The sequence below is a fragment of the Athene noctua genome, chromosome 3, assembly GCF_965140245.1.
Source record: "Athene noctua chromosome 3, bAthNoc1.hap1.1, whole genome shotgun sequence".
NCBI classification, from domain to species: Eukaryota; Metazoa; Chordata; class Aves; order Strigiformes; family Strigidae; genus Athene; species Athene noctua.
Window position 1 is genome coordinate 80021999 of NC_134039.1, and position 21933 is coordinate 80043931.

A 21933-nucleotide genomic window follows, 5' to 3' on the forward strand; every position below is an offset into this window, starting at 1 on the left:
AAAGACTTATCAGGACCAGAAGAGTGGAAACAAGACCAGAATTTTATAAACTGCAGATCATGACCCCACGGTAAGTTATCTGCAGCTGATCCCCCACACCACACTTCTTTTTTAGTGGCTTCAGCTGAAGGTTTGATCATACCACTAAACGTGAGTTCCTACAAAATGCTGCAGGTGACCACTGGGCCAATACATCTCAGAATCAACAAGCCAGAGTATAGGTTAGACAATGTTGGCAGGGCACTCATCTAACACTGCTAAAAATGAGATTTTCACAGGGAAGAACTTGGCATGGACAGGAGAATGCGTGAGGAGGAATTACTGACTGTAGATTTGATTTCCTTCTCAGAATCCCATAAAATAACCTCCAGGATGTTTATATCAGCCAATAAATGCATCCAGAACACAGGAGATCAACTTAGAGCAGCAATCCCTGATAAGAAAAGACTTCACAGTGAAAATAGATATCCAGGTCTCCAATGTTATTTAATAAGTATTTTATGCAAAAGGAACTCTGGCTTATGATGAAGTGTTATTAAACTAAGTCACATGCAAGCAGACAAATGCTTTTGGGGACACAAGCGATTTTTTGTGGACTCCTACCCTGTGTCCCATCTGAAAATGTGCCTGGTGGGCAAGGAGTACAGGAAGATGAGGCGTTGTTGTAAAAGCCAGGATTGCAGGGTGGACAATCCTTCCTCTCTCCAGAAGGAGGTAAGGTCAATGCATCGGGGAGATCCTCTCTGCAAATCTTGGGTTCAATCCATTTGTACATGATCTGAGTCTGGAAGAAGAAGACACTGGGCTCACCTGGTGTGTTATGAAGCTTTAGGACTAGTTGCAACAATCAAGGTACCCCTTGTAAATGCAATTAGGGTATTCCCAATGCCTTAGGCCAAAAACGGACCTTGCACATCCAGGACAATTTAGTAAAAGGTAGAGAAGGGAAAGAGAAGAGATCTTGTTCAGAGGCAATTCCAAGATATCAGATAAGAGCAAAGCAAATATGTGAAGCTTAAAACAATTACTACTGTTCATTCACATTTATCTAGTGAATTTTGCCATGAAAATGTTTCTGAGGATTGTCAGATAATGGTAACAACTGCATAAGCAATCTCTGTATTTTAACAACAGTAACCCAAAGCATAACTTCTGCATTATAAAATCCCTTTATTGGGAAAGTATTTGTTAACAGAGAACACCAACAAGTTTTTCATTTTTTTGCCATACTGTCTTGTTCTTTGAAAAGTCCTCAATTTCTCTCCAGCCATTTTCACTTACTGAGCACATGCCAAAACCACACAGGAGCTCTCTCAACCTCTCTCCACATCACGTAAGGAGCAGCTTATGAACACTAACATGAGTCAGTCCTTGGCATACCATATACAACAGTATCACCTCCCCGTCATCACCTCTCTTTGAGGAGACAAGTTTTCTGTCTTCAGGAAAAGGCTTAAGGTGAGATGCATCACCCATGAAGCTGGGTTTCAAATTTCATCTGACTTTGGGTCTACTCCTGAAAGGGTTCAGTATCTCAAGATGGAAATTAGCTGAGTTCCAGAGCTGAGAAACCCAACTGGCAAGACTTTAACCTAGCCACAGCTCCCCCTGTGGATAATTCCACCCTTTGGTCCCAGCAGTGCCATCAGGGATCCTTGAGGCCAGAGGCACAGGTACAGAGCTTGGCAGGGGACGTTTCACCTTATGAATTTGATCCAGGGTCCTGAGCATGTGCCCCTGCCATCCTGGGCGTTGAGCTTCTGGCACTCAAGGTTAGCCCCCTGGCAACACAGAGCTCTTCAGGGAGTATTGATTATCTTTGAAACTATTTGAAAAAAAGCTGGGAGAAGCCTCAGTGCAGGCTTAGGCCCCAGCTCCTGTGAGCTGCAATTAAGCTGAGGCTCTCACCCTTTGTCCCTCCCTGCACCGTGTTGCAGCCATGCCTGTGCCAGGTCATGTACCCTGGCTGATCCACCTCCTGACTGACCCGTGGACTGGATGTCCCAGATTGACACTGGTCGTGCCTCATCACTATGGACTTGTCTGGCAACCTTGGCTGAATCTGGCTGCTGCTTTGTTCACTTTGCTCAGGTACTGTGGGACTGCTCCTGCTGTCAGAGCAGCATCTGTCCCTTATGGATCAGCCTTGCCCTTGCTGCTCCTGAACACTTAGATGACTTTCTGGAGTATAGCTCCAGAAATGCTTCAGCAGCATCAAAGTGCACAGCATTTAAAATAAAAAGTCTCAGGAGCTGGCGAAGTACCGGCGTGGTTGCCCAGATCCCAGACACACTGTACACACTAAAGCAGTCCTACTGCTCCTGAGCACAGAGAGAAGGGTCAGAGAGTGCCCACAGACATGCAGATGAGGATTTCTAAGACCGGGGCTGAAGCAACCAGACTGGCATTTTCAAAGCAGCAGGTAGGTAAAAAGTCAATAGGAGTCAAGTGCCTAAATCTCCTGAGGCCCCTTCTACACAGGAGGGAGACAACAATATAATGCCCAGTGAAAAACCTGGCTGCTTTTCGTGAGCTGTGGATCAATAGGCATTTCGGCTGGTGCTTTACAGCCACTGTTCACCTGAATATGGGCTGCAGCGTCAGGCCCTCTCACTGAGCTGCATCACATAGATGGCTGGGGAGTACAGCAAACCTGGACCCGTTTCCAGAGATGCAGAGCACTAAATGGTGAAAGCAGTCCTGAAAACCCAGTCAGTATCTGTGCGTCTATGGCACATCTTGTTGTTGCAACTGGAAGATGAAGGGTGTCTGCAGAAAGACCCTCTTTGTATTCTAATGATGTCCATCAGTGCAGGAGAAGGCTGTTGAGGAGGCAGGAAGAGGGTCAACAGTAGGAGCCTATTCAGTGCCAGGGAGCCTTGAACTGCACAGAGCAGTGACAGGGTAATCCACAGGAGGCTGCAATTAAAGCAGTACCTGGGGGTGTAGCAATGAACACTGCTGCTAATTCCTCGAGTCATTACAGGCAGTTAACAGAGCAACAATCAGTGAATCAAGACCACATTGTAGATCCTGCCAGATCTGGGGTTAAACTCACTGCTGCTTCATTATTAAAACACACCTACTCTCCGCTACATTTTGGAACTGGCTAACCAAAACACTCCATCGTGCCAGCAAATACTAGGGCAGAAACCTACAAGAGCTATGGATTTTGACTACCTGCAATCCCATCGAGATCTAAGAGAGATGGGAAAGGGAAGAAAAGAGACAAAACAGGCCTGACCATGTGTCCACACCTCTGTGGGCTCCATATCCCAGTAAACAGGAGTTTCTTCTCTGAATCCCATCAAAATCCCCACCTGACTGCTAGGACAAAGAGCATGAGAGCTCCAAAGCTAGACTGCTCCACCAGCAGGTCCCTCTGTGAGAGACCCAGCAGATCTCACAATGAAAGAGTTCAGGTGTTTCTAGGCATCCCATGAGGCAAGCACATTACCAGCAGCTAAGCTCTGCTGCTGCACATGAATATTCCCAGGCTATGTATATATCACTACTTCAACAGATCACAGGCTATTCTTTGATGCTAAAACTAAGGGCTATGATACACATCATATCTATGCAACCAAACACTCTTCCCACCTGAAATAGGTACAATCATGACCTGGGCATTGCTGGGACAGGGCAAGTTGTCACAAGCCAAAAGTATGTCAGGAACGATTGCTAACAGCTAAACAGTAGGGCTTCTTCTGGGACAGTACTTCACCCTGTGCTCCAACCCTGTTTTTATATGAGCAAGGAGGTAGCACCAGTGACCCAGTCAGACTAATCACAAGTGCAAGGAGCTTAGCATTTCACAATGACAGATCCCTTAAGCAGACCCATGACAGGCAGATTCTTACAAATGGATAAATGCTGGAGAGAAGGCAGCTAAAGGACACACCTAAAGCCTCAGAGAGATTCAGTGCTGTAAGTAAAATTGAGAAAGCAATTGGAAAAGAGATTCCTAGAAACCCTACGTTGTTTTCAAATCAAGAGATCACAGTAAACTCAATGAGCTTAAAAATAATATCATGCCTTCTACTTACCTTTCCTTCCTTATCACATGGGGTATGGATCTGGAAAAAGTCTTTGTTTGTACATGGAGGACGCTCTATACACACACTTGATCCCTCATCTAAAAAGAAAGGGTGAGGAACAGGATGTTAAACTACCAAAGGGTCCCTGGAAACAACCATAACAAGTTTAAAATCTGGACATTAAACTGAGTCAGCAGAAAAATACAAAACAAGAATGAAAAACAAACTCTTAGTGGAGTCTACATGAACCTTCCTCTGAACTGAAGCAGGAAAATATCAGCTATGCTTGTACTGTCACACTGAAATTCATTGATTCAGTATAATCAAGGGGTCACTCAAACCCTCACCCCACCCCTTCACCTTCAAGCAGTAATTTGTGTAGTTTGCCAGGCATGGGAATATGTTGTCACTTGATAAAGAACGAAAACACTCTAACCCATTAGAAACTTCCTTGCAACACTGGCCCAATTTTTCCTCTCCCCTGATATTTTTGCGAAATTTCCATTCCCATCACTAGCACAGGCACAGGTCCCTATGCATCTGCCATAGTCTGTGATATCAGGTGCTATGGTTGGTAACTGATTCTTTAAAAACTTTCTTAGAATACAACTACAAGGAAGAAAACGGAAGGCATTTTGTCCATGAAGAATGTATTGCGCCCATGTTAACTGATGTTCACCAACTAACCACAGCTGGAAATGCAAAGGTCTTTGTGAACTAGGGTTTGCAACTAGGTCACCACATCTTCCAACCACACAGGAGGCAGGGACAGGTCAGGAGAGCATTTGGCAAGGAGATTCCTTGAAACATGACAAGTCTGAAGTCAGTGATGAAGCGAATTCAGGTCATTGCCAACCGATAACACAAATTACCACGAGAGGGCACAGCATGACTGTTATTATCCTTCAGAAGAACTTCACTTCGGGATCATAAAGATCTCCATTCCTTCATGTTAGCATAGATGACCTTAGCCAAGACTGTCACCCATTATGTATATACGTGCCCTGTGCAGCTTGCGGGAAGTCCCATCTTCATTTCCCCTTTGCATATCAGCTGGAGACTAAACCTCATTGTCGGATAAAATCATTCTCACATCTGCACACAGCAACATCTTATGACTTTATGTACTCAGACTCTGTTGATTTGGCTTAACCCATTTGATTTACGTACCTGAATAATACATTTCTTCTTTACACTTGGTGCACTCTTTAGCTCCTTTCTCAGAATAAGTATTTCTTGGACACACCTGGCAGCCAGATGAACCTGGCTTGTCACTGAAGGTACCAGGCTTGCATGCGAAGCATTCAGACGTATATGCAACTCCTGTAAGATAAACTACAGGTAAAGCACTGAAATACAGAGAGGTATGCTCTGTAACTACTGCCTACCTGCTTATGGAGGAAAGAAAGCCAGATGCGTAACAGCTTAAAAATCACAGACTTCCACCACTCACTTTAGACACTTTGGCCTTGCTGACTCTTAATTTAGGTCTTTAATCTTTGCTCCTCAATGCAAGTCTGACCCATGTAAGAACCTTATACGACACTCCAAGTTTGATTACACTTAGAACAGGACCAAAAGGGTAATCCCAGATTAATTAAATTATTTGAATAGCAATTTAACTGACAGTGTTATGATATATATCTCCATTTATCACTTTTGAGAGGTTTACCAATAAGCATGATCTTTCTGTACTACATTAAAGAAAACCTGTTTATTCCTTTTTCTCTCTTTATTTGCTAAGCCAGTCTTCTCCAGTAGACGGCATCATTTACCAGCTAAATTATTTTTTCAGCCTTTCCCTGACAGTGTGAAGTTTTGCTGTTCTGCTTCTACACTTCAGAGGAGGAGACAGGGGACAACGGAGGCTAAAAAAAGCCACCTCGGTGCTGTAGGCACACCCGTAGAAATGGCACTTGGCAAACACTGTGACAACAGAGTGAGATAAGACCTAAAAGGCAAATATCACTTACCTTCAATTGTGATATTTTTCACCAGAACTGGTTTTACTACTTTGGACCCCATGAGAATCCCTGTTGTTCTCCAGTATAATATATTGCTACCTGATTTCAGAGTTACCTGCAAGAACATGCATGACAGTTAGCATACATCCCCTCACCAATAAATTGTTTTATTTTTTACTTCCGTTACTCAGATTTCTTTCAGCTTAGCAGCAATCCCGGCGTTTCCTAAGCTGTTTCATGAGTCAAGAAGTAATGGGGAGATAGCTAGGCAGATGCTGTAGAGACATCTCTGAGGAGAGCCAAAGTGTGCTTTATAAAAAAGCTTCTCAACACCCCAGATTTATGGAAAACCACCAAGAGCTGTTTCTGACCTTGTAAGCAGAACTGGGAAAAAGCTGTTCCTGCCTTTATCCAGCTACCCCTGGCACTCAGGAGCTTTTATCTCTAGCTCTGTGTTCAGATATAGTCGATCAGTTTGTTCTTAAAGCCTTGAGATGCACTTTTATAAAAAATCCAACACAACACAGAGTTCAAAAATCTAGGCTCACAAGTGAGTTTTATTTATAGGCTTTAAAAATCAAGCTCTGGCAGCATCTAACACTACAGCATCATGATCAGTAAGCCAGGCACAAACCATGAATGTCCCCAGCAGCAGTCCCACCTCTCCTGATCATTTCTGACCCTGAACAGCAGATGAGATGCAGAAAACAACCTGGTTTCCAACTGCCTTGACCTACTTGTCTTCACAGTATGGTTCAGCAAGCGGCTGTACAAACTCCTGTGCTGGCACAGGCAAGGTTGGTGGCACCATGGCTGGGACAAGGGGCAGAAGGAAGGAAGGACCACTTATTTCAGCAGCAGTGTTGGTGCCTGCTGCCTTCAACTCACCTGTGTAACTACAGTATCATTCTACTCACTAAAAGCAGAAAGTTTACCAAGACCCTGCCAGGCCTGCAAAGCTGTACGATATCTACTATCCCAGTACAATATGCCTACTGCCAACACGGTGATACTGAACTGAAGGTGCTATATTTTCACACAAAAAGAGGGATAAAACCCACCAGCATAAGGGTTCAGGATAATGAGATTTACAGCAATACTGTACAGGCCTGGCAGGACCACAGCTTTTGTTCACCGAGGATAGAGTCCCAAAATTCAGCAAAGTGGAAATATTCTATCTCCCACTTCCCAGCTACTATCCAGGGGGGCAGAGGAGAGCTGAGATACCACAGGTAACAGCAGAGCTGGGACCATATTGAACCAAACATCACGTTGTGTGGTGCAGAGATACCAAACATCAGCTTCGGTGCAGCAGGACAAGCGTGCTGAAAGCAAAGGCTGCAGAAACTGGGCTCAGAGAAGCCACCACGACAGAATTTGCAGTTCAGACAAAAGCCTTGAGAAGAACCAGAATAGGCATCTCACCTAGCTCATGTGTCTACATTTCAGCCAGGCATCCAAGCAACCTTCGTAATCAGTGGAGACGCTTGTACATCCCAGATGATGAGCTCAGATGGCATCATCTCCCATGCAGACACTGTCTACATCTCTCAGTTCACCCAAGTCAATGTCCTGGCCTTAGCTCCTAGATTTAGCTCCTCCTTACCCATTTCTCCTGACTCCCAATGTGACTCGCGCGGGGCTTGCACCTGAGCTAACAGGCACTGCCAACCAGAGCTGGCTCGAGAATACAGTTTCTTCTCCAGAATGATAAGCAGAACATGCAAAACAGAGACCAGGCTGCTCTATATGTCCATAAAAAGCCTTTTCCTTCTGGCATAGTATCACCTATGTTGGGCCTTTGCTGGTATGGCTCTGGGAATTACGGTAAGATGGTATAGGGGAAGCCAGACATCACCATGAGCTAATGAGTTGATCTACATGTGGTCTGTGCATCAAGCAAACTCGTCCAGCTGGGCCACAGGCCAGCCAAATGGCTGCGGCTCCCAACGTGGACATGATTGTATCAGTGCTGCAGGAGCCACCCTGGTGCTGCCAGCTTGCTTTTCAACAGGGTAAGTCACCACAGAGCACAAGCTGGGTGCAGTCCAGATCTTCTGCACACACTTGAGAATAAAATGCCTGTCCTGCCTGCCTCCACATACACACACTGCTCCCACGACTCTGCTGAGCAAGAAGGAACGATCTTCTGTTCTCAAGACTGTTGTAGAATTCAATTAGAATCATGCAGAGTGACTGTGGTGTGCAGATATGCATAAATCTATTTAACCTCCTAAAGCACTTGATTCAAAGCCCAGAGAAATCAATACAAAGTCTTGCATCTATATCATTTGCTTTGAGATCAGACCCTTGGAGATCTTGGTGGCTTTTCCCTCAGTGCTAAGAAAGCTGTGCTTCCTCAGATTCATTCACAGGATCTGGCCCTTGTTTTCTGTCTGCTCAGAGGAAATCACAGACATGCATAAATGGAAAAAAGCTTCATGAGGAAATTTTTTGCATACTTACAGAATGAGAGCCCCATTCCCCATTGTCTGTTAGCTTCACCCACTTGTCTGCTGTGGACTCCATCTCTTTGCACTGGTCATTCTGTATCTGTTAATAAAAACACAAGAACAGTGACCACAATCAGATTCATCTCTCTGTCAGCAGATTGACTGCTGATAAGATTCAGCTTTATTCCTCTTGTCTAAATATTTCTGATAGAAGCTGCCTTGTTTGTGGAAAAAAAAAAACCAAACCAAACCTAACTTTCAAAACCTGCTAGCAGCTTAACAGTGCCTCCAATGAATACCCCTGATGCAGACAGAAAAAAGAGCAGGAAGAGAAGATCTCATCCTTGCCCTTTCACTGTCTGGTCAGACTCATATGCTGAGCATCTTGGCTTGGTGCCTCCTCCTTCTCCTGAGCCCACTAAGACCCAGTTCTCTAACAGGCCAAAGCTAGAAGACAAGCTGCTCTCTCTGAAGCCAGTATCTGCTATGTCTTTGGCTCCCTGCCACCCAACCTCCCTAGGGATGAGAGTAACATTATCAAAGGAAAGGCAACTTGAGATGGAAAGCGTGCCCTGGCAGATGGGTGAGCTTGATGGTCCGTTGCCCAGGTCCAGCACAGCTCAGCAGCCTTTCCTTGCAGCAGGGATTGCTGCGTGGCCTCACAGCGGTCAACTTTCTTCTCATAACCGTCTTCTCTGAAGAAGTATCTAGTCCTTTTGAGGCACAACAACTACTCAGCTTTTATTCCACCAGGGAGAAAGGCCAGTCTAACACTTTCAGAAGACCTGGGGTCAAGCATCCTCCTCAAGGTTGTTCCATGTCAAGTCTGAAATAAATTGCATAACCCCACATCCTCCAAAGTATATCTGCACTTAATTCCCACCTAGATCAACAGCACTGAGGAAAAGAGGTGAGAAGAAGCACCTAAGTAGAAGGTGGATCCCTAATTATCTTGCACAATCTGAGCTACAGCATCTTTGTGACTCAGTTCCCATCTGCAAAAAAGAGATAAGAGTATATAGTCTCTTCTCACAAGGTGTAAAGGGCTTCAATATGTAAAAAGAGCCTGGGAAGGGCAGGCTGCAGAAGCACTAAGTATCTAACAAGACATGTCCATGCTTGCTTCCCACATTTGAGGACATCTCCTTGCTTATCCTCAAACTGGCAGTGAAGCCACATGCACCTGGAGAGCCCCAAAACTTCACCATTACCCAGCAACCTGCAAGCTGCTGCCACTGAAATGGCACTGTCCAGAGCTAGTGTCATCATTAAATAAATATAAGCACAAAGACATGCTGGAGAAAAAAAGTCAAACTTTTAGACAAGTGTTAAATATGGTTTCCCTGAAATACGGAAGCTGACTAGGAATTATTTACATGGGCATTTCTGTAAAGGACTGCACCTCTCACTGCTTCTTGAACAGGGAATGATAAATTTAAGGTGAGGAATGAGTGGGACAAAAGTAATGATCAAAAAGCCATTTTCAAAGTCAGTGCTCAGAGAAACTATGTATTTGCTCCATTGCAGGTACAGAACAGTCCGTCAGTCAAGCAACTGGAGCTAGGATTCATAATCCTGGTACATTCATCTGACACCAGAAAGCATATTTGCTGCTTTCTCCCCATGAAGGAGACATAATACTCTAATAGAAACCTGAAATGTCTAAATAATATTGCCTGCACTGTCTGTTATCCAAGTGCAATAGTAATCTATTTCACTGATGTAGCAGCAAGAGGGTGCCCCCAACAGGTTTTGTCTTCCTTTCCCACCTCTACTAGGGATAAAGGATACTTTGCACTTTTGTCTAAGCTTCAAGAAACATTAACCAACACTAGCTAAGGCTTCTCACTCCTGTGATATACCATGAGCTGTGTGTTTGGGATGAAAACCAGAGCTCCACAGACTGATACAGAGGCAGTAACAGTGGAGACCAAAAATTTCCAGTCATCTCCTGCTCTGAGTTTCCCCCTCATTATGTTTTTTTCTGTCCCAAATGGCAGATACAACAGGCCAAGGAAAGCGATGCAGGTGTTGGTGGAACCTTCCAAAGCATCTCAGTGACGTGGGGCATCTACACCACATTTCAGAGCCTGGTGCTGGGAACCCTCTGGCTCCCTGGACCCCAATCAGTCCATCTACATGGGCAGAGCAGGATTGCCTTTCCCATTCTGGTCACTGCTGATCAGATTGTTTTAGTAATCTGGGTACAGCATGGTGCAAGCCCAGCCAGACTGCTCCCATTTCAGAGCCAATGATCCCCAGTCCCTCCATTTGGCAGTCCAGACATCCTCAGAGCCTAATTCCTACCAGAGCTAAGGTTTCCACATGCTAATGCCTTAGAGCACCTCAGGTTCTGGATGCCTACCTTGGAAGAAGTCTTTTGAAACATCCTTTCAAAGGCATCTCAAGTCAAACACCCCCAAACTGAAGCATCTACCACCAATAGCTGTCTCATAACCGGCAGTCATGACCCCTAATGGAAAAATCCCAGTGCATGGTAGATAGGATCAGTTTAGTCTGAGTTTTGAAGCTGAATAAATGCCAAAAGGCAGCATAAGTGGCAGAAAGAGAAGATTTTTTTTTTTTTTAATCTTATTCAGCAATAACAAGATATGGACATATAGGGAATGTAAAGGGAGGAAAAAGCTGTTTCTAATGATCTTTATCTGGATTGAATTCTTACAATACAAGGTTGGAGTCACCATATGAAAGGCCTTACAAAAAATTCAAAGAAGATGTTGTTGTCAATATACTGGTATTCGAAGAAGACAGAACCAGATTTCTTCAGGTGCACAGCGTAGATGAGAGAAACTGTACAATCATCCCTGTTCGACTCTATATAATTCCCTCGAGGAGTCCACGAAGAGCTAATGAACACAAACGAAACAAGACTCAGCTGAGATCACAGACACAGATTTTTCTTACACGACTATGCAAAAACATGTTACTTAATTAAGAACCCAGAATCCCACAATAGCTGACTGCAGTGAATTTATAACTTTATTACTGGATTTCCATTTACTTTTCATGTGAATATAATATTTTTCATTAAAACCATGCATGGGAAGGGATTCAGTGGTAGAAATTTAGGACTGAGCCTACACAGGAAAGGTTTATTCTCTATAGGTTTAGTATGCTTTCAATTATACTGAGAAACAGCCCTCTGCAATGACCATGGGTCTCTAAATAGGCTGTGAAAGCACCTTTGGGCCTCTTTTACTATACCATGACTCTGGAGCTTTCCAGCTACAAATAAGAGCAGCTCCATGGTGTTCTTAGACCAACAAGCTGCTGATGAGCCTGAGAAGACCAAAATGACACCAAAGAGATGGCTACAAATTTCACTTCCCAGCCACTCTTCTTTGCCATTAGTAGGTCTGGTTACCCTCTGGAGAGCTTAGGTAAGTCATTAAGCTGGCATTGTGCTTCTGTCTCAGGTTCACCCATGGCTGCATAAGCCAGATGCAAACAGAAATTCTTACTTGTTGCAGCTGTCGGCTTTATTCTCTGCCGAGCCAACTGCCGTGTCCATGAAAGTTGCCACGTTGGAGAATCCTGCTGGCAGCTCATCCCACTCGTCAAACTTGATCCCGCTGCCCAGAGAGTACGTCCCCTCTGCACATTTGCTGCACACCTGGTTCTTCATCTCTAGGTACTCACCAGAGGCACAGGAGAAAGCTGGGGAGACAATTGTTTCCAACATATGAATGGAGAAATTAATCCCAACTAATTTCCTTTGGGTTTTTTCCACTTAATTAACTAAGAGTGAACAGTTACTAAAGGGAACCAAACAAGAATGTCCCAGCCCCAGGAACACAACAGCTGAAGTACCAACATTGGTTGCAAAATTGAGATGTTCACCAGTGCCGCCTTTTACCAACATGTCAGTACTGAAACCAAATCTCAGATGACAGTTCCTGATTTGCAGCTTGTCTCCGTTGGCAAAACAAGATTTAGAAATGAAATCTCTACCCACAGACTGTGTCCAAAAGCAATTTGAAAAATGAGAACTTGTAATACAGTACTCCTCACCTTTGCTCACCCATCTGTTACACCTTGAACTCAATTAAAATCACCAGCACCTGAGAGCCAGAGTAGACTCGTATCACCCACCCATATGGTAGGTAAGAAGAGAGCACAGCAGCATGCTGACTGTAATATAACACTACAAACCTTAGCTGAGAGTTGAAGAACTAATTCAAGGCTCTCTCCACATTTTTCCTCACATGGGCTGCCTACAAAGCCCTGAATGTCTTGCCTGACAAACCAGGTGGTCTTGGAAAAGATCACTAGTGGGCTTGTGTCTTGTAAATGAGGATCTTTGATGGTATGATATTAGCATGTTGAGAGAATAAACACTGGTTGCCAGCACAGCAAAGACTGTACTTAAAACATATGTAACTAGGGTAAGTATAATTTAGAAGGAATGTTCACAAAGTGCTTTTTACACTCATGTCTCCAAAATGGCTTACTCCAAGTAGCTATATGTCCCTTGTTCCAGTCTGATCACATCTCTATCTGCTAAGGAAAGAATATTCCCATCAGATAGAGGAAATGCAGACAGCAGCTGAACTTGTATATGACCACAGAGCCCCATGTCTGTGCCAGGAATCATTAACTCCTGTCCAGATGCTCATTTCAGTGGCAGTCCATCCCACTTTCCCCCAGCTCCATGCTGCACCATATCCTCTCTGAAACTGAACATTCTGGATGAAAAACAAATGAGCACTTTCTGCAGAACATACAACATTTTCTACGTTGCTCGATTTTTAAACTTAACTGTGTCAGTCTAGCCAGAGCAGGATTCAGCGCAATGCACACAATTCCAAGAAATGGCGGGATTTTTTACTGTTTCATGCATGCCATGTTGTGCAATGACAGGTATTTCATACGCTCACTTCGAGAGACATAACTCAATAGTCTGAGAAATTGTAGGACAAGGCCAGACTGCTAACCAAAGTGATGAAACTGGCCAAAAAACAACTGATGCCAGTTGAAGTTCCAGCATATGCAGTTTTATAGATGTGCTGATGTTTATCTAATTGCAGAAAAACTTGTTTGACTGTGAGTACTTTGATAAAGACGTGGCCGTGTAACACCAATTTCCATCTGAATCCAACTGCAGTTCAGGTTCCCATTTCTGTGCTGGATCCTGCAGTGTTTCTTTGTGTAATTGTCCTTGACGGGCAGCACTGAAATGCAGACAAAAAGGTCTGTTTTGATGGAAGTATATGGTAAAGGGTCATTTTTCCCTCTTGGTCATATCAGCATATTCTGAATTTGAACCAGTGGACTTCAAGTCAAGAAACCTGTTTTTCTAATCTCATCGCTCACTGGTGATGGACCAAGAAGGAAAGCCTAGCAAGGATGGGTTTGGGGTGGGTGTATACAAGGAAATCCTGCCACAGTGGATTTCTGTAAAAGACTGATAGACAGGCAAAAAATCTACCCTCAGTGGAGGCAAGCAGTTTTCTGTAGGCAGTGGCACATGACACAGCAGTACAGCTAACATCCCACCTGACTACCTCTGTGACCTCAGCTCAAGTCGTAAGTTGGACCTGCAGTTGGGGTCAGAAACTCAGCTTTCTTCAGAGACCTGGAGAAAAGTATCGAGCAATTCCCACTGTGTCTGAACCGAGACCACACCTTGTACAGCTCTTCACCTGAAACTCATAAAGGTGTTCTGACTCACTGTTTTAGCATTATTAATAAATCCTACTTTATTTTTTTCTTTTGAAGGGTGCAAAGAGAAGCCATCAGGAGGGGAAGTAACAAAGAGAGCTCTCTCTGACATATTCGAATCCTTTAACAGTTTCAACACTTTTTTTTTAAGAACATTAAATAGCAAGAAATGGAGAGAGCTGCTTAACCACATGTTCCAGATTTGTGAATTTCAAATAAGGAGTCAGTAACCGTGAGCGATTCGCTGCCATAATGAAGACGCAGAAGGCAGCAGAGCCTCCTCTTTGATTGCAGTGAGGTTGAGCAGAGATTATTGCTTTAACTGAACTAATATCTTTTAACTCCTTGCAGCCTGATCATTTCAGGTTAAAAAAAGGGTAAAAGAGATCAGGCAGGCTGCCACACAGAACACCTCCATCCATCGCCCACCTTCCAGGAGACAGATGAGCCTTTTTCTTATTTAGGTGGGGAATTGCCTTCATTTCTAAGAATCGTATTTCAAAAGCAGCAGCATTTCCCGTCAAAACACATACGCCTGCAAGCAAACTAGCTCTGAGTATGCCAGCTGCTTGCCAGGTTCAATTTGGGGCTGAATGTGGCTAATGGCAACATGAACCACTTTTGACATTGGAACAGATGCATCGTTTGGTCTCATTCCAGGCGGTTGGGAGCAGCTGGAGGGGGCTGGGGAGGAAGCACAGCGTATGACGAACATGGAGATGGTCTCCTCTCCTAGTGTGGCACAATTTGTTCCTCCAGCAAGGGGGGAGACCAAAAGTCAGGCCAAACCTTCTTCAATCTAAGCAGCATCAATCCAGGAGTTGGTCCCAGCTGGAGATGGGCAGGTTGGGGCCATGCCCAGAGGGACCCTGCAGAGCAGATGTCCCCCACGATGGGACAGGAGGCACTTGCAGGGGGACAGGGCACAGACAGATGATCTGTCCCAGGGCACTGGCACTTCACTTTGCTCGTGGCTGATCCAACTCACTAAGACGTAGCTTATACCCCAGAGCCCATTTGTTTAAACATTCGATACTTAATTTTTGGAGAAAGTATCTCTATTGGATAACTTCTTACACGTCTACCCTGTTTCAGAAAACTGAATTAAGGCTACTAAATCACGTAGGCAATTCTGAAAATCTATTCCAGAATCGACACTATTGATCCTATTGTTTAGACATCAGTATTCCCCCTCCCTCTCTGACTGCAAACTTTCCTATCACACCTTTGAAATATCAGTTTAGGTGCTACACACCAACTTACACAGAGCAACGCACATTGTGAAGACTGAATTTGAGCTTATTTCTTTCTGTTAAAAAAACCTGTGAAATGCATTAGAAGTTTTCATGACTTGCCCCATCATGGGCATTTTTAAAACTGGGAGAACATTTTCAGAGGCAGTTAGGAACAGCACAACATACTGTGGTACTGGATACACTGATGCCTTCAGTAGTTCCAGTGAAGCTGATACAATTATTGGTGGATTGTGGCTGTAGCTTTCTTAAAATTAAAAAAAAAAAAAAAAAAAAAAGAAGAAAAAAAATGTTGTGGTTTGTACAGGCAACCAGTCTTGGTTGCCCATACAAACAAATACGCTGTAAAGTACTGTTAGATAGACACTGCCACAGGCAGCCACACACATTCATACATGCATGCAATAAAGCTGAAACTGGATTCACTTCATAAATAATTAACAAGTGCTATAGTACTAATACCCACCGAAACCATTGTATAAGTCTTGTCAAACAGATCCCATTTCATTTTTTAAAAGGATTACAAGTCACTTGATAAAGGTGACTGAGTGGGTGTAATAGACTTAGGGTTTCTAATACACTTAACTTAGTTTTGCATGTCATTCTGATGAAGAAGGTAGTACCACACAATACCAGTAAGGCACATTTTAAATGGATTAAGAACAGCCTGAGTAACAGATCTCAGACAGGACTGTCGGTAGGAAACCATCACTGAGCAGGGAGGAAGGGGGCAGCTCTGCCTGCCCCAGGACTGAGTCTGATGACTGTCCACAGTTTTATCAATGATCTGCAGGCTAATAGAAAGGGAACAATATTAAAATTGGTGGGTGAGAGACTGTTGTCAAGCTTGAGCCCACCCGAATTCAGTGTGCTTTAACAGAGTCAAAGGTACAGACAAACCACGAAGGCAAGGAGTGCTGGCCCTGCCTTCAGAAGGCTGAAATGTATCCCAGAGAGCAGCACGCCTGAGGGTCAGAGTGGACTTGGAATTCATCAAGAGCTTCCACTGTCAAGACGTGCAAAAAGGCAATAGTGAGATCTCTGCATATATTTAGAGGTGGAGGTAGAGAAGTGTAGGATGAAACGTGTGTATTACAGGCAAGAAGATCATTCTAATACTGAATATAGTTGTGATTTGGCATTTTTAAGAGGTCAGTGCAAAACAAAAGGACTTTAAATGCTTTTAAAATTAGGGGTAGTGTCTTGCAGTGAGAGATATGAAGTGCTTAGTCTATTTATTTTATCAAAAGAAGGGGAGAAAACACAGGATCCCACTGAACTCTGTAATCAAGCAGAGAACTGCAAAAGAACTACCTTCTGGAAGCTGAACCCAGACAAACTCTAACTGGAAATAACGCACACATTTTTAATGGGAAGAATGACTGACTGCTGGAACAATGTGTCACGGCATGCGATGGACCCTTTGTCTCTCAAGTCCTTCGTACCATATCCGGACACCATATGGAAGAAAAACTCACGCCAAATACAAATTATCAGCCTCAGCATCAGCCTAACTGGATGCATTTTAATGGCCTGTGAGATCAAACTAGCAAATCTAATTAATCCCCTTCCTCTTAAAAACTCTGTGAGTCAAGAGTGATGGTACCTTACCTCCCTCCTGGGACACACCACAGAAGTGGAGCATCTTGAAGCAGGAGCTCTGACCACTGTGTAACCACTTCCAAGGGGTGCTTGCAATAGTTTACTTTGCAGATCTGATAGCACTTTACAATCACTTTGCAGACATCAAGATGGCTCCCCAGAGGGCAAAACAGACCATAAACAAGCTTACCTCATTTGCCCTTTGACTGCAAGGCACCAGGGTCACGTTCTGCCTTTTAGTACAGCTGTGGCCCTCCCAGTGATTTTGGTGGACGAGGATCAATGTTAGATGGCACGTTTCTCTTCTAGTAACTGACCCTAACAATCCCATGTTGCTTAACTTTCTGATGCTGGGGATCAGGACAGGCTTATCATGAACACACCTGCACTAACAGAGTAGATCCTCACATGTATATGACCACTCAACTTCTTCTGAGGTCTGAAACTTTCCTCTGGAGTGTTTTCTCATGTCGACTATCTCCCAGATATTGCCACACTGTGAGAGGGATCAGAATATTTGTGATTTCACTAAAAGATTAATCGAAGCTGCCTCAGTGCCCTGCATCCTCCAACACCAGACCTATAATATATTGCTTTCCTCCTTTATGTCGCCCTGGCCACTTAGTTTTACACCTTCCCTTGGCTGGCTTCATACCCCACACCACTTGGACCCACTACTTCTACCTCTATTACTCTTCTCAGCAGACATTTTCCTCCAGACTTTTCTTACTTATGATACCTAAAACTATTTCAGCTCTTCTCTTTATTCTGTTGCCACTAAGCATGTGCACATTCATGTGTATCCTTCTGTGTCCCCCCGACTCTCAATACATTACAATTTTTAAAAAGACACAGGACTGGATTTTGACAGATTATAACAACATGCAATGGAGTAATTCTACCCAAACCAGTGAAAATACAGAGGAAAAATAATCTCAAACACTGGCTTTCCATCTCTTCCCCCTCTATTCCTATTTTATTCATCCAAAACCCCACTGCCTGGGATTTGGGTGAGATACTACTATCTCCTGCAGGCAGTCTGGGCTGAATTATCTCAGCCTCCCATGGACAGAGGTGAAAACTGTAGCTTAAAAGGAAAGATGAGTTTGGCAGCGTCACACAGTTGTCCCTCTGAACAGCTGCTGGTTTCAGCAGACACATGCCATAGACCTGGAGGGGAAGATGTGGGCAAGGACAAGTACATAGAAGCATCTGTTCTGTGATACCCTGGGACATCAGGGTCCACACAACATGGAACCAAGGACCAACAAAAATACAGGATGAGGAGAAAAATAGCAAGCCAAAGGACAAGAGGAAATCATTGCTTCATTATTAATGTTTCCTATAATCTCAGCCAGCTTCAGAATGTCTTCTGTGAATAATTTATATGAGGCTTCTCCAATAGACCATGAATAATTGATGCTCGTTTTCTTCAGTCATTATATCTCAATGTGTTACCAGGAACTAGACTGAATCCTAATTTAAGAAAAAAAGTCTGTCAAGGCTGTTTAGGCTTGAAATGTGATCACACTGAAAGCTGATGTAACTTCAGGAAGAGCACCTTCTGTGGAAGAGACCCTTCCTTTTAAGAGTAAATATTTTTTTCCTTTTACCCAAGAAATTATAATATAGAGCAATGCTTTTTCGATTACACCTCTTTGACAGGAACAGTACCATTTTTTTCCCTCACGACATCCTTGTCTTTAAACTGGAGAGACATGGATTCGATGAATGGACCCCTCAGTGGATAAAGAATTGGTGGAATGGACACACTCAGAGTTTTGTTCAACGCCTCGATGTCCAAGTGGAAACCAGTGACAACTGGCATTCCTCAGGGGTCAGTACTGGGACCAGCACTGTTTAACATCTTTGTTGGTGACATGGACAGTGGGATTGAGACAGTGGGATTGAGTGCATCCTCAGCAAGTCTGCAGAGGAGACCAAGCTGTGTGGTGCGGTCAACATTCTAGAGGGAAGGGATGTGCCATCCAGAGGGACCTTGACTGGCTTGAGACGTGGGCCAGTGCAAACCTCATGAAGTTCAACAAGGCCAAGTGCAATCCTGCACCAGAGTCGGGGCAATCTCAAATAAGGATAGAGGCTGAGCTGTGAGTGGATTGAGAGCAGCCCTGCAGAGAAGGACTTGAAGGTATTGGTGGATGAAAAACTGACTATGAGCTAGAGATGTGTGTTTGCAGCCCAGAAAGCCAACGGTATCCTGGGCTGCATCAAGAGAAGTGTGGCCAGCAGGGTGAGGGAGGGGATTCTCCCCCTCTGCTCTGCTCTAGTAAGACCCCCCCTGCAGTGCTGTGTCCAGCTCTGGGATCCCCAGCATAAGAAGGACAGGGACCTGTTGGAGTGGGGCCAGAGGAGGCCACAAGGATGATCAGGGTCTGGAGCACCTCCCCTGTGAGGACAGGCTGAGAGAGTTGGGGGTGTTTCACCTAGAGAAAAGAAGGCTCTGGGGAGACCTTATAGCAGCCTTCCAGTACTTAAAGGGGCTACAGGAAAGATGAGGAGGGACTCTTTATAAAGGACTGTATTGAGGGGTAACAGTTTTAAACTGAGAGAGGGTAGACTTAGATTAGAGATTAGGAAGAAGTCCTTTCCTGTGAGGGTGGTGAGGCCCTGGCACAGGTTGCCCAGAGCAGCTGTGGCTGCCCCCTCCCTGGCAGTGCTCAAGGCCAGGTTGGACGGGGCTTTGAGCAACCTGGGCTAGTGGAAGGTGTCCCTGCCCATGGAAGGGGGGGTTGGAACTAGATGGTCTTTATGTCTCTTCCAACCCAAACCATTCTATGATTCTATAATTTTCCCCAGCTGGCCTGGCAAATAGCACAGTTTTATTATCACTTTTATTTCATCATTTGGACACTGAAAGGTGTGGTTTTGGAATAGGAATAAATACATGAAAGTGTGGCATAATGTGGAGGAAGGCAGTCATCACAAAGAGGTTAGCAAACACATTTGCTGCCAGGGTTACAACAACCATCCTAGTGACTCAACACTGGAGATGGCAGGAAACATATCTATATCTCGAGGTGAGTGAGTAGCTCTCCAAGTCCCACTGACTCCATCAGGCTTATTTGATTGCTCATCAACAAAAGTGGTTGGTACAAATGGCTGCAGTACCATTTAAGATGTCCTCTGCACTCACACAGTGCTTGCCTCTCATCCCTCTACCAAGCCATAACAAATCTCAAGGTCTGTTGAAAAAGAAATCAGTGACTCAAGAGGAAGCTGTGTTTAACTTATTTAATTATACCGTGTACACAAATATGGTGAAGAAATCATCAAAAGACACTAAGGCCAATCTTTCCCTTGGAAGCCTCAATACAGACATCAGCATGCTCTTCCGGTAACTCTTCTCCAGGAATTAAACCCTGTGATTTCAGTGCAAACTCTTCTGCTTTTTAAACTATTTACCTAGAAGAATTTGCTTCAAAAAGACAACAATGGGACATTTTCTTCAAAGACAGTGTATTACTCATACACAGAAGAAAACATCCGGAAAAAATATCTGTAAAACTGCAATATCTCTCAGGGTAACAGTACACATTAGGAAAATAATCAGATGGAAATGCCATGATAAAATGTAGCCTCTAGCCTCTGTCCAGGTGAGAAACTTAATGTCATCAGAAGGACTCACCTACATGACTTGAGTTAGGAACATGCATTAGCAGGGATGCTCTGAGAGCAATAGGAATGAATATCTGCTTGAGTGCTTTGCTAAATCACAGCATTTTAGCAGCAACTCTCAAACTGCCATGCACACCACTGCTGGCTAAACATCTTTGCTGCATGACAGCCTTGCATTAAGTCCTCAGCTTCAGTGCTCCTCAGAGCAGCCTCTGCTGCTGTGTGCTGGTCCCCTCCCCAGTGTGCTCTAGAGGGAAAGCCTTTACTTTCCCTTTCAGAAAAGAAAAATTTTCCTATATCCTAGGGATACAAAAGAGACTCAGGTAAAATTGGGTTGTCCAGTCCTGCAGGTCATACGCACAAAAGTACCCCTATAAAGATCATGACTGTGAACTCTAATTCTTGCACATCTTGCTGTTCATGTCAGAAATGGCTCCAGAGACAAAGCTGTATGTTTTTCTCCGTCAGACATCTTTTATTGCTACATAATACATGACAGGCCAGGGGCCAAATGTATAGCATGTCAAGAAATTCTCGGTTTCGCTGGAATCCATGCCCACTAAGAATCCACTTTTTTGGTACTTTAGTGTGAGAGAGTAACCTTTCATATGTGACTCTTATATGTTGACAGGCAGCTTCATGGGAGCCACGTAACTGTTCAAAAGAGAAGGGAGAAGGGAAGGTGTTAGTCAAAATGAGGGAGGAGATCAGCATATACCATTCGAGTGAGCAATGTCAAGGTTGGAGGAATGAAAGGGAGATCTTCTAAATACATGTTTTGAACATTGTCTCAAAATAGTACTTTCCTACATCTCAGGATACCTAACAGAATCTGTCATCTTATATATCTATGTGCATATGTCATGGTTAAACACCAGCAGCCATTAATAACTTGACCTCATTGTTTCTTCCAAGGTGAATACCCAAAGAAGCAATGTCTGAATGACACTGACAATGGAAAAAATATTAGTACATCAAGGTTAATGAAGACAAGATCCAGTGCTTTTAAGCCGTGAGAAAAAGTGGAAATGGATACATGCCTCAGAGCTAGGCTGATGTCACCATATTTCCTCTCTTCAGCTGAAACAAAGAAATCCCAATCATTTCAAAGGCCATTAATGAGACCACAAAATAATCCTCAATGAATGTCAAGTAAAAAAAGGAAAAAAATCCCCCTGAGGATTTGTTAGGATTCACATGTTTACTTCAAGAGGCTGTAACTCTTCTGCTTTTTTAACTATTTACCTAGAAGAATCTGCTTCAAAAAGCCAACAATGGGACATTTTCTTCAAAGACAGTGTATTGC

The 21933-nt window shown here is 43.9% G+C and overlaps 1 protein-coding gene across 1 annotated transcript in view; it reads right to left on the reverse strand.

Annotated features, from left to right (window-relative positions):
- ELAPOR2 (endosome-lysosome associated apoptosis and autophagy regulator family member 2) overlaps window positions 1–21933 on the reverse strand; it is a 102893-nt gene that overhangs the window by 22024 nt on the left and 58936 nt on the right. The window contains exons 3-9 of the mRNA XM_074903442.1: window positions 11937–12132; window positions 11174–11321; window positions 8468–8554; window positions 6011–6116; window positions 5208–5360; window positions 4047–4135; window positions 604–784 (exon numbers count right to left, since the gene is read on the reverse strand). Coding sequence (XP_074759543.1) covers window positions 604–784; window positions 4047–4135; window positions 5208–5360; window positions 6011–6116; window positions 8468–8554; window positions 11174–11321; window positions 11937–12132 — 960 coding nt within the window. The remainder of the gene's footprint in view (window positions 1–603; window positions 785–4046; window positions 4136–5207; window positions 5361–6010; window positions 6117–8467; window positions 8555–11173; window positions 11322–11936; window positions 12133–21933) is intronic.